General features: G+C 34.9%; 3 protein-coding genes and 1 long non-coding RNA gene across 4 annotated transcripts in view; 1 reads left to right on the top strand and 3 right to left on the bottom strand.

Moving 5' to 3' along the window:
* LOC109584082 (uncharacterized) overlaps positions 1 to 6,746 on the bottom strand; it is an 8,490-nt gene extending 1,744 nt beyond the window's left edge. Inside the window, exons 1-14 of the mRNA XM_019999662.1 lie at positions 6,676 to 6,746; positions 6,515 to 6,631; positions 6,370 to 6,464; positions 6,216 to 6,323; positions 6,032 to 6,163; positions 5,846 to 5,977; positions 5,673 to 5,795; positions 5,500 to 5,628; positions 5,336 to 5,455; positions 5,162 to 5,281; positions 4,745 to 5,116; positions 3,241 to 4,700; positions 3,072 to 3,189; positions 3 to 1,722 (exon numbers count right to left, since the gene is read on the bottom strand). Coding sequence (XP_019855221.1) covers positions 3 to 1,722; positions 3,072 to 3,189; positions 3,241 to 4,700; positions 4,745 to 5,116; positions 5,162 to 5,281; positions 5,336 to 5,455; positions 5,500 to 5,628; positions 5,673 to 5,795; positions 5,846 to 5,977; positions 6,032 to 6,163; positions 6,216 to 6,323; positions 6,370 to 6,464; positions 6,515 to 6,631; positions 6,676 to 6,746 — 4,817 coding nt within the window. The remainder of the gene's footprint in view (positions 1 to 2; positions 1,723 to 3,071; positions 3,190 to 3,240; positions 4,701 to 4,744; positions 5,117 to 5,161; positions 5,282 to 5,335; positions 5,456 to 5,499; positions 5,629 to 5,672; positions 5,796 to 5,845; positions 5,978 to 6,031; positions 6,164 to 6,215; positions 6,324 to 6,369; positions 6,465 to 6,514; positions 6,632 to 6,675) is intronic.
* A 775-nt stretch (positions 6,747 to 7,521) lies between these two features.
* Positions 7,522 to 8,376, top strand: LOC100634613 (uncharacterized). Its single transcript, XM_003388428.3, has 5 exons — positions 7,522 to 7,686; positions 7,731 to 7,833; positions 7,891 to 7,910; positions 7,964 to 8,085; positions 8,137 to 8,376. The coding sequence occupies exons 1-5, from the start codon at positions 7,563 to 7,565 to the stop codon at positions 8,263 to 8,265; spliced, it is 498 nt and encodes a 165-aa protein (XP_003388476.1). The 5' UTR covers positions 7,522 to 7,562; the 3' UTR covers positions 8,266 to 8,376.
* On the bottom strand, positions 8,243 to 9,160 carry LOC109584083 (uncharacterized). The gene is made up of 3 exons (XM_019999663.1): positions 8,586 to 9,160; positions 8,460 to 8,526; positions 8,243 to 8,407 (listed from the first exon to the last, which is right to left on the bottom strand). The coding sequence occupies exons 1-3, from the start codon at positions 8,790 to 8,792 to the stop codon at positions 8,358 to 8,360; spliced, it is 324 nt and encodes a 107-aa protein (XP_019855222.1). The 5' UTR covers positions 8,793 to 9,160; the 3' UTR covers positions 8,243 to 8,357.
* A 1,833-nt stretch (positions 9,161 to 10,993) lies between these two features.
* LOC109584089 (uncharacterized) lies at positions 10,994 to 11,379 on the bottom strand. The gene is made up of 2 exons (XR_002185843.1): positions 11,344 to 11,379; positions 10,994 to 11,289 (listed from the first exon to the last, which is right to left on the bottom strand). It is a non-coding gene; the product is annotated as an uncharacterized LOC109584089 (long non-coding RNA).

Raw genomic sequence — 11,379 nt, 5'->3', positions numbered from 1 at the left:
GCATTACTGTGAAAGAGATGTTTGCTATACTGAATACGTTAGCAATATCAGAACTCTTCAATAGCTCACTAGCTTTGTAGCCAATGTCATCTGACTCACGGATAGTTTGTTGCAAGCGTAAAGTTGCATTTCTTCTTTCTTCAGCTTCATCAACCTGTGTCTGAGCTCTCAACACTTTATCTCTTGCCCTGTCTCTTGCAAGTGATGATTTCTGCAAATTATTTTCAGCAATAGATATTTGACGTTTGAGTGAGTTATGTTGACGAAGTGGATTTGTAAGGTCTTGACGTTTTTCATCAATTAAACCAAAAGCAGAATCTCTTTGGTTTTGACACAGTTCATTTGTACGGGCACAAGTAGCATCAGGGACAGTACTGCCACAAGGATCAGTTACCATTATAGTTTTCTTTATACGGCCTACAAACACTGTTCTATTGCATGGCTTCTCACAAGGAACATTATAAGTGTAAGGAACAGTGTGCCAAATAGTATGGAAATACCAGTATGGGGCACATACTGATCTACAACGTCTAAATATACATAATCTAAAAAGTCTACAAAATATACTTCTGCCATAGCATCGCCATTGCCAGCGCCAGCGAAATCTCCAGAAAGAATATAGTGGTACACTTCTGTAACTTCTTCTAGGACAAAAAGAGGAACAACTCACAGTTTCAGTTTTATAAACATCCTCAGTAACTATTTGAGGTCTTGATGTGCTTACACACATACGAGTGCAAGTTTCGATTTGACACAGAGCAGCAATAGCTTCTTCTGCCATTTTCAACTCACCGGTTGCATTCTGTAAAACTTCTTCAGCTTCAACCAGTTCAGACTCTAGTCTGTTTTTATTACTTAGTCTTTGTTGGTATTCTTGTTCAGCAGCAGTAAATTGAACTTGTACATCTCCAAGAGCTGTAGTTGCAGTCTGTACTCCATCACTAGCAGCACTGACTTCATCATCAGCAGTTCCAAGTCTCATTCTAGCTCGATTTGCTATGTTTCTGACATACTGTCTGACGCTCCCTTCCAACCTAACAAGGAATCTGTCATCAGAACGCGGAAACCAACCATTAATTGAAATCATCATTTGTCCCCATGAAGTGGTTGCCGGTGAAGTTCCTTTGAGTTGTGCCAAGTATAAATCATTGTTGAATATTACAGTTAAGCCAGTAAAAGAGAGTTCTTTGTCTCTTAAGATGATGGGAGACTCAAAAATGCCATCAAGCACTGCAATTTCAACAGAATGAAGAAGTCCAACCTTTTCATCAGCAGTGCCTGAAAAACCTAATGACACAGTAACCCTGTCTCTCCCAGGTTGAAGCTTGAAAAGTGGATTCAATTGATAATATGACAAGTGGCTAGGAGAGAGAGATGATTGTACCCATAACCCAAATGAAGAAGGAGTAGAAAAATAGTTTGTAAAATCTTGAGGATCAATACACAATGTATTGGAATCCATTGGTATGTAAAACTTGTGTGATAGCATACCTAAAACCAGTGAGTCATAAACTAGCTCTAAGCAGTTTGAATAAAAACTGAGGCCATTCATTTCTTGAAGAGAATTAAGGTTGATAAAGGTATCTACCGGACAGTAGGAAGTATCGTATGGTAGCTGGAAAAAATTAAAGAAAAACCCATCTGTTGATTCGACCCTGTAAGAGAGTTTAAATGATATTCCAGATGGGATTGATCCAGTTGAACAGCTGAATGTAACAGGATCTATTTGAAGAAGAAGACACTTGATACTCAGTTTGTGTTATAGTTTTTATTATAATTTTTTTTGTCAGAATCAGCTCAAACTTTCTACGAAGCATAAGGGCATCAATTATGTATCAGAAATTGTAATAAAAATTTGGGGTGATTTCGGAACCATTTTTTGGAAAAAATGGGTTATAGTTTAAAGCTTCTCTCCAAACTTGGCTGATTTTTTAAAATACTAATAACTCAAAAATATTTGTGGAAATCAGCTCAAACTTTCCACACAACATAAGGACATCAATATGTATTGAAAATTGTAATAAAAATTTGGGATGATCTGGAGCCATTTTTTGAAAAAAAACATGGGCCTATGCTTTTTTCCAAAAATTGGCTCATTTTTAAAAATGCTAATAACCATAACTAAAAAACATTAATCAGAATCAGCTCAAACTTTCTACACAGCATCAGAACATTGATATGTATCAAAAATTGTAATACAAATTTAAGGCAATTTGCCATTTTTTGAAAAAACTATGGGCTATAGCCTTGGCTTTTTTCCAAAAATTTGATGATTTATAAAAATGGCTATTATTTGTAGGAATTAGCTCAAACTTCCACACAGCATAAGGACATCAATATGTATTAGAAAATGTAATAAAAATTTGGAGCCATTTTTTGAAAAAACCATGGGCTATAGCCTTTCCTTTTTCCCAAAAACAGGCTCACTTTTAAAATGCAAATAATTCCAAAAATATTTGTCGAGATTGGCTTAAAATTTCTAGATAGCATATATGTAAGTACAATAATATGTAATCAAAAATTGTAATAAAAAATGGAGTGATTTTGGAGCCATTTTTTGGAAAAACTATTGGCTATAGCCAAAAAATTGCTGATTTTAAAAATGGCTATAGCTGCTTTTCTTGAAAAATTGGCTCATTCTTTAAAATGCTAAATATTTGTGGGAATCAGCTCAAGCTTTCCACACAGCATAAGGACATCAATATAAATCAGAAAATGGATTTAAAATTTGGAGTGATTTTGGAGCAATTTCCGAAAGAAACATGGGTTGTAACCTTGCCTTTTTGCCAAAAAATTGCTGATTTAAAAAATGGCCATATCTCAAAAATTACTTGTTGGGATCGGCTCAAACTTTCTAGATGGCATAAGTACAATAATATGTATCAGAAAATGTAAACAATTAAGGTGATTTCAAAGCCATTTTTTAGAACCATGGGCTAGCAGCTAATTTTTGAAAATTGGCTTATTCTAAACTGTTGTAACTCAAATTTTATTAGCTGAAAACAGCTTGAACCAGAAAAACTAACATTATTTTAATTAAAATAGAAAATATAAGAGACTACAAAGTGTACCTTGGAAGTGAATGAATGCTGAAGACGATACATTTTGAAGTGAAAGAGATTCGTGCTTTCCATGAACTTTTGTTGTCACTTTCAGAGAATACTCACCAAATGACATCAAGTCATCAGCCTATAAGAAAAAATAATTAAATCAATAATTCAATAATATACTAAAACTTACCTCGCTTCTTTTCAAGGTATACTCGTAGGATACATTACCATCAAAACTAAATGACACATCTGTCTCTCCATAACTAAACAAACCAGTTGATGCCATTTTTATTTTTATGTCAGATTCTTGCATAGGTAACTGGTAATTATGAGTCAGTCCATTCCAATAATGGAATGTTGGAATATCATTCATCTTCACAGGATTTTCCCAAAATATAAAGCTCCGCATTTTAAAGCTCCATCCTTTCCTAATGAATTTATTCAAAAAGCTAATCCTCACAATATCTTCTTGTATCGATTGAGGAACAGCAAGATAGAGAGGAGATACATCTCCAGAGCATAAATCAACAGCAATACAGTAAAACGATCCTTTAATAGGAGCAGATAAGGACTGTTGTTCAATGTTCAGTGTCGATGTATTTAGGTTTATACCCAGTGGCCCATTATGAAGCAGTACACTAAATTGTCCAGTAGTATCAAGAAGGAGAGACTCACAGCCAACTAGTTGAAGTACTTCGGTTTCAGAAACAATTGATACACGGTAATCAGCTTCAACCAGCTTCTTAAGTGCATTACTGTCATCTGGTACAATCAATTTTAGCCACTTTGGCAGTAGTTTTAACTGTGCTTCAGCAAGGAAAGTTTCAGTTAGTGACTGTTTTGATGCAAATTCACTCAAATCCTCAGTTGTAGGCATATATTCATAGCACTTCTCATCACCAGAGAGTTCTTTTAAAACACCATTGCAATCTCCTTCACATTTTTGAAACTGTTTGGTAGCTGGTACATTAAGAGAAAGCAAAGAATCTGTTTTGGACATCTCTATTCCAGCAACAGAAACAGGTAAAGATAAATTGTTATAATTGGAGAATATGATTCCACTAGTCTTCCAACCATTGGATCCAAAAGACTCCCAAGAGCAAGAAGATGTAAACTGAACACTAGCTCGTGGATTTGACCCACATTTTAAAAGAGGCATCTGTGATTCTTCAAGTTCACAGCAGCTATTGTATACATATGGACTGTCTAATTTTGTGAAATAATAAGGAGTTCGTCCACTTCTGACAATGACTGCCACAGGTGGAGGGACTTCAAAGTCATTTGCACTGGGTCCTTTTACATTAAAATTCAAATAATATATTCCTGGAAAACCACCAATTATAGTAGAAGTAGCTGTTGTTGATGATGGCCCAAATTCAACTTCACAAGGTCTGAGGAACAGTCCCCCACCACCAAATTTACAAGATTCACGTAAAGCTAGTCTCAATGTTTCATTAGGTACAGCTGTCGTTATTTGTAAATTAAAACTTCTGAAAGGTTGCAATTCTCCAATCTCAGGAACAAGAATGAGACCACGATGACATCTCTCACCAGTGTAAAGTGTTCCAGTGCAATCACAACGAAACTCAGATTGACTAATTTCAATGCACTTCCCATGAACACAAGTATTATCATCACACACTGGTCTTCCTATAATAAAAAATATTTTATGCTTATTATGATTTTTTGCTTACTTTGACAAGTACCAAACTCAGTCCACTCTACATTGCTCTTGTCAGCAGTCAATTCACAATTAAATGATGTGCTTCCATTTGCTACTTCAAATCCATAGACACACTGCAATGAGCATGTTGATCCATAAGTTTCAGGACAAGGTGATCTAATGTATCCATTTTCAGGTTGCTCCAATTCTGGACACTTCATTGGTGTACATCTAGCAGGAGGAGATGTCCATGAGCCGTTAGGTTGACAGGTACGTTCTGCTGGTCCAGTGAGTTCATATCCTGCATCACATGATGTATCACATGATGTGTTAGTTACTTGACCATTTGGACAAGATAGGTTGCCATTTAATGGCACTGTTAGTTTTGGTGAACATTCTTGAACTACAGGAAGATAGTGCTTTAAACTTTGATTCTATATATGCTTACGTATGCAAGTGAAGTTGTCTTTGTCTAATGCATAGCCAAGAAAGCAGTCACATTTGTAGCCTCCAATTAAATTAACACAAGCATGATGACACCCGTGATTACTATCACACTCATTAATATCTGATAAACAAAAATAATTTCAATGCTACTATTATAATATCACACATTACTGACCTCCACAAGTAAATCTGCTGTCTAGTTGATATCCAGGTAAACATGAACAAAAGAAACTGCCTTGAGTATTATTACAAATCTGAGAGCACCCTCCATTACTAGTGGCACATTCATTGATATCTAGAAATACATCGATAAGCCATTATAATTTATTTATTGCATACCTGTACACACTCCATTAACTTCCTGATATCCAGTATTACAATCACACCTGTAACTTCCAATTGTGTTTATGCAATGATTATTAGAGGCACTAGAACAAACATGAGTCCCTTCACTGCATTCATCAATGTCTATAATACAAAAATGAAGAAAGAGCATCATGATACCACAGTACCTTGACATGTTGTATTGTCATTAGTGAGTCTATATCCTGATAAACAACTGCAATAGTAACTGCCTGGAGTGTTGATACAAGTTTGCTGACAGCCACCATTAGCAACACTGCACTCATTAATATCTGCAAATAAAACTCACATTAGTTTATGATACATTCTAAATTTTATTTACCATCACAAATGTGATGGTCAGTTTCATTTCCTCGAAAACCAGGAGCACACCTACACTTGTAGTCACCAACAATATTATCACAATAAATATCAGCTTGGCAGTTGTGATCACCACTAGTACACTCATTTAGATCTAAAAAATTATTTGTTGGTATTAGTAAAAGATGCAGTATTGTTTTATACTTACCAGTACAAGTGTATCCATCTCCATTAAATACATACCCTGACTGACACTGACATCTGTATGATCCTAACGTGTTAATGCATCTAGCAAGAGAGTGACACAGTGGTGAGTTTGATGTTGTACACTCATCTATATCTATAGACATTGCAACATTTAGCATGCAATGCACTATAAAAGTTATTAAAACCTATGCTGCATGCTCCTCCACTCCATCCAGCATTACAAGAACAATAATTGCTACGAGATGCTGAACTATAAGTACACCGACCATTAGCACAAGAAGGGTTGCATACAGCTACACAAATATGATTATAATGGATAGAGTTATTACAATTACTCACGTTGACAATTGGGGTGACTTCCACTAAATTGTGCGCAACAAATAGCATATGAGCGTGATGCAAATGATTGTCTAGAGCGTTGACGAGATCTTCGACTAATAAAATAAAAAATGATACAGGTATTTTAGCTAATTTTTTTACTTACCCATAACCACTGACACATCTATTCCCACCCCACCATCCACAAGAGTGATAGCCTGTCACATAGCTATAGTATTCTGTATAATACGTAGTGATGTAGTAGTATTGTGTAGCATAACATCTAATGAATAAAAAACAATAAAAAAGCCATTAAATACTACTAACGTTGGGATTTGTGCCACAGATACTTGTAGCAAGAGAGCACAAAGCACTCCAGCTAAGGCTAAGTAATGCATTATTCTTCCATAAAATTGAACTATTGGTGGATGTTTTGTGTCACTCTTTTATAGTTTTTGACTCATATGGTTGCAGCTGCTCAATGATTGATTATTTTGTCTGCAGTCTAGCCGGACTGTTATTGTTAGTGTGCAATGTATATTTTAAATGAATGTCCAAAAACTTTTATGCTACAAACAATTAGCATAAAATTAGTAAACAACAGTTGTCCACATGGTTAACTGATTGTGTTTCACTTTATGAATATTTTGGACTAAATTTGACAGATGCAAGTTAGTTATGCAAGTTTTATTATACATTTACATTATTCAAGAAACACTAAGTCTCTAATAACATAATGAAAAGGCTGAGTGCACAATAAATTACATGTATTTGGCTTAAGTATCAATACACTCTGCTGATAATAATTGAATCAAATGCATAAAGTCTGTGGAAAAATTGGAGTCAACTTGAGTTGACCAGAGCTAAGGCCATGCTAAGAGAGTTTGTTTTTATTGTTTTAAGTTTGGCAGAAAGACATGGACACACATCTTCTTTGCTCATAATGACATTAAATGCCCCACACAACTTGACATAACACTAACAACACACATCAGTCAAACAATCAAGCAAACTTGCAGTATATACTGAATTAACTCACATGTTAATGAAACATTAGATTTATAGACCATTCTCCTTGTTTTGCATATACAACCTATAATAAACTGCTGAAAATTTTAATCATTTTAAAAGTCAAACACTACTACCTCTCAGCTCTATTACTTTCATTGTAGATCTAGAGGGCGGGGTGATAGAATAGGTGTGACTTTCCAACAATGGCGTCTTTAGTGCAAGGGGAGGACAGTGAGAGTAGCGAGGATGAGATCAACACTGACATGCTGCCGTCTCATCCAAAAGGAAAAATAATGACAGGAGAAGAAGAGGAAGATGAGGATGAAGGTAGACACATTGTTTATTTTTATAAAATATCATTAATTTTGTAGACATTGATAGTTCTGTACAGGATCAGGGAAAGGAAGAGGGCGGGTCAGTCATTAGTGGGGACTCACCTTCTCTTCTCCGAAAACCTCAATGGGTGCCTCCTTCGTAAGTTGTCATCCATTATCACACATTAATAATGACACGACACTCTTATTACCGTAGGTTGCTCCACAAGAGATTAGGTAACAATGATTTATAGTGACTTATTAAACGTTTTTTTGTGTGTTTAAATTAGGTGATGCTAATATTAACCTCCGTAAGAATATTGTTGATAGAATATTAAAACTGTATCGACTAACGTGTCAAAATTTGACCATTGTCAATGATAATTTGAGTAGAGCACAAGTTGTTATAGAGGTATGATGTTTCTGTTATGTGTATTATTTTTATTATTTTTTTTGTTTATAGAAAGTCAATGCTAATGTGAAGAAGAGTGATCATGATTTAGCTCAATTGAAAGCTAATTTGGACGACATTTTTGAATCTGCCAATTCGCTGGCACCAAATCTAAATGTTACTGAGAAAGGCAATGTCTAATTAATAACACTTTGTGCGTGTGTGAAGTGTGTGTTTTAAAAATTATTAGTTTATATTCACAATGCTTAAAATTTTTTTTCATAATAATAAGTTTACTTCCATGGATTCCCATGTGGCTTGATATGAGACAAGGCGACCATAACTAATAGAGAAGACACAGCAACAATAAATATGTGCCAGTAAATAATGCTTACTGCAATAAAGGTGAATGTTGATGACATCTTTTTGAATCATATCTTGTATGGTATCATTACGTTTCTCCTTTGTTTTCAAGAAATGCCGGAAGTATAAGTAATAGACTAAGTAAAAATTGAACTCACTGTTTTAGTTTTATCTGATAATTTTGTATTAGATCTTGTCGATGGTCTTACTAGCAGTAATGATGAACATGGTTGTGCTGTAGGGAGTGGAGGAGGGGGAGGGGAAGCAGAAGAAGAAGGAGTGTGGGCTACAGTTGTCAATCTAATCACAGCCTCTTGTGTAGAGTGACTTGTCTTCTTTGATAACTTCCTTACTAATGAAGACATTTATGCTGACTCATCTGTACCAAATGAGCCAATGAAGTTATGATAACAATTATCAGGTGAATGATGTGACTATAGTAGTAGATTTTGAATAACAGATATTGAGCTCCAATAGATTAGAGCACAGTATAACTGTGAAGGAAGTCTACAGGAAAGGATTATAAGAACATTTAAAAACCAACCCTCTTCTTCTCCATGATGCTGGAATGTTGACTCAACGCCCCCGCAATAATTGTCGATGATCCATATTTCTGATCATATTCTCATATATGTGACATTGGTGGTGAACTGCATGGGCCTTCCTGTAGGCTGTACTTCAACATTATGATTTCAAGATGAAAGGAACAAACTTGTTCTGCTTGATGTTATTAAAATTTGAAGTGAGGAAGGGACATCAATGTACATGTATGTAGTGAGCTGACTCACAATGACGCTGAACTTATGTAGCACTCGGCTTTGCCTCGTGCTACATTTTCCTCTTGACCGCCCCAAGTATATATATATACATATATATATATTGTCTATGTAAATGCATGTTGTGTAAATGTCAGTGTTTGGGTGTCTTAAACATACTATACATGTTGCAATAGCAACTATAGCTTTGGCAGTTATGATACCTTTCACCATGCTTTCACATAATCCCTAATAATTAAAGAAGAAAGAAAAAACAAAAAATTGAGAAGACCAACATAAAATTGTATGTTTGGTCTTCTCAATTTTTTCTATGACGGTCTTCTCAATTTTTTCTCAATTTTTGTTTTTATTCTCTCGTCTTTATCAGGGATTACATTGAAGCTTTGAATATTGAGGAACACATTTCACTAAAACAATAATTATCATTAATAATCTACCTCTCTCCCTCACTCATTTTTAAAGGATATTCTACAGAATTGGTCAGATGAAGATGCTCTGCTGATATTATCTAAAGTTGAATCAGTTGCTAAGAGAAATAAGAGTCGTGTTGTGGTTATTGAGAACATGATGCACACTGGACACCAGCAGAAGAGAAGGTAAGAGAGAGAGAGATTGAAGCCAAAGATCCTGTACTATGTATACAGGCCGGGTCTTTGGTTCAATTTTGGAGCAAATTTAGTCAGCTCAAACTTTCTACACAACATAAAAACATGTATATGCATCAGAAAATGTAATAAAATGGAGAATTTTTCATTGAAATTTTTGCTAAAATTTGACCAAAGTTCCTGTACTATAGTACAGGAACTTTGGGCCTGAACACTGGACACTGGAGCCATGCAGAGAGATTAAATGTATTCTTGTCAAAATGATAATTAATTGAGTGAAACATTGTTATAAAGACATTTAACTTTTGTGATGCAAAATTTCAAGATATTTTTAGCTACATTGTATACTCAGTGGTACAGATTATTTTTTTAGAAATACACTCCCACCAATGGCCACCATTGATTGTGTCTGAATACACTAATGTTTGACCAAAGTTATATGTACATGCTTGAATTTAATTTTGTCTCTCTCCCCCTCTCTCTCTATTTCTCTTTCAGTTAAAGTCATTTCTTGATCTCACTATGATGTCATTCAATCCGTCACATTCTCATCTCCATACAGTTGATGAATTGTTCTTTCTTCTTCAATCAACAGGTTTCACAGACCCACAGTTTTACTTCACTCGTACTACCTACAACATCATTGAAACCTATCCTAAAAGTAATCAGTGATGGTTGGAGTCAGCGGGTTTGGCTTTAAATCATATATACCTTATATGGATACACCTTAGATGGATACAATGAAATGTATCATCAATGTATCAATTCTTTGTCTAATTTTTGTGACTATTAAAATAATTACAATGTAGTTCATTGCCTTCTTTAGAATTCTTAATCTTATTTTCCTGATGCATATAAAAATTTAATAGTTATAATAATGAAGTTGTTGTGAACTAAGCTTTCTCCAATGACTGCTCCCTTGCATTTATGCGGGCCCAGAAATTATCTCAGCTTTCAAGCAAAAACACCAATAAGCATATTCCATAGAAAGTGCATGAACAACAAATATCAGTTGTTGCATTATGATGGCTCCTCATTGGCAAATGTATGGTAAAAATTAATTGAGAAGGATACAAAAAGAATTAACTTATAATAATTCAATGTACTAAGCACACAGGCAAATGCAATGCATAATGAAATGTTAGGAAGTGCGTGTACAGTACATGCATGTATAATTTATTCTTGATAATTTTCACGGGCTCTGTCTGATGATAAAAATTGTTCCACGTCAACTTTCACTCTTCCAAGTTCCTCTGGAAAATCGTCACAAACTTGAAGTAATTTCCTCCAGGTCACTCTTTTATTGGAGTCTATCCATCTCTTGAATACTTGAATGAGATTGCTTGTAGTAGCTGCTGGATATGGTAACAGGTCATCCACTTCAAGATCAAGTGCAGTCCCAATGATCATATAATGGGCAGCAGAACTTTTGAATAACCTAAGGAGGTCACTCTTTAGAGGTTTCTTGTCTAACAGGAGGTCTGTAGTAAAATAATAGTAATATAAAGTAATAGTAATAAATTTAACTTCTTCACTTTCATCTGATGGCTGATCATTATCTTGTTTCATTT

Source organism: Amphimedon queenslandica, unplaced genomic scaffold (genome assembly GCF_000090795.2).
Source record: "Amphimedon queenslandica unplaced genomic scaffold, v1.1 AMPQUscaffold_13249, whole genome shotgun sequence".
Classification (NCBI taxonomy): Eukaryota; Metazoa; Porifera; class Demospongiae; order Haplosclerida; family Niphatidae; genus Amphimedon; species Amphimedon queenslandica.
Note: the sequence above shows the minus strand (reverse complement) of the source record. Positions and strands in the feature narration are given on the sequence as shown.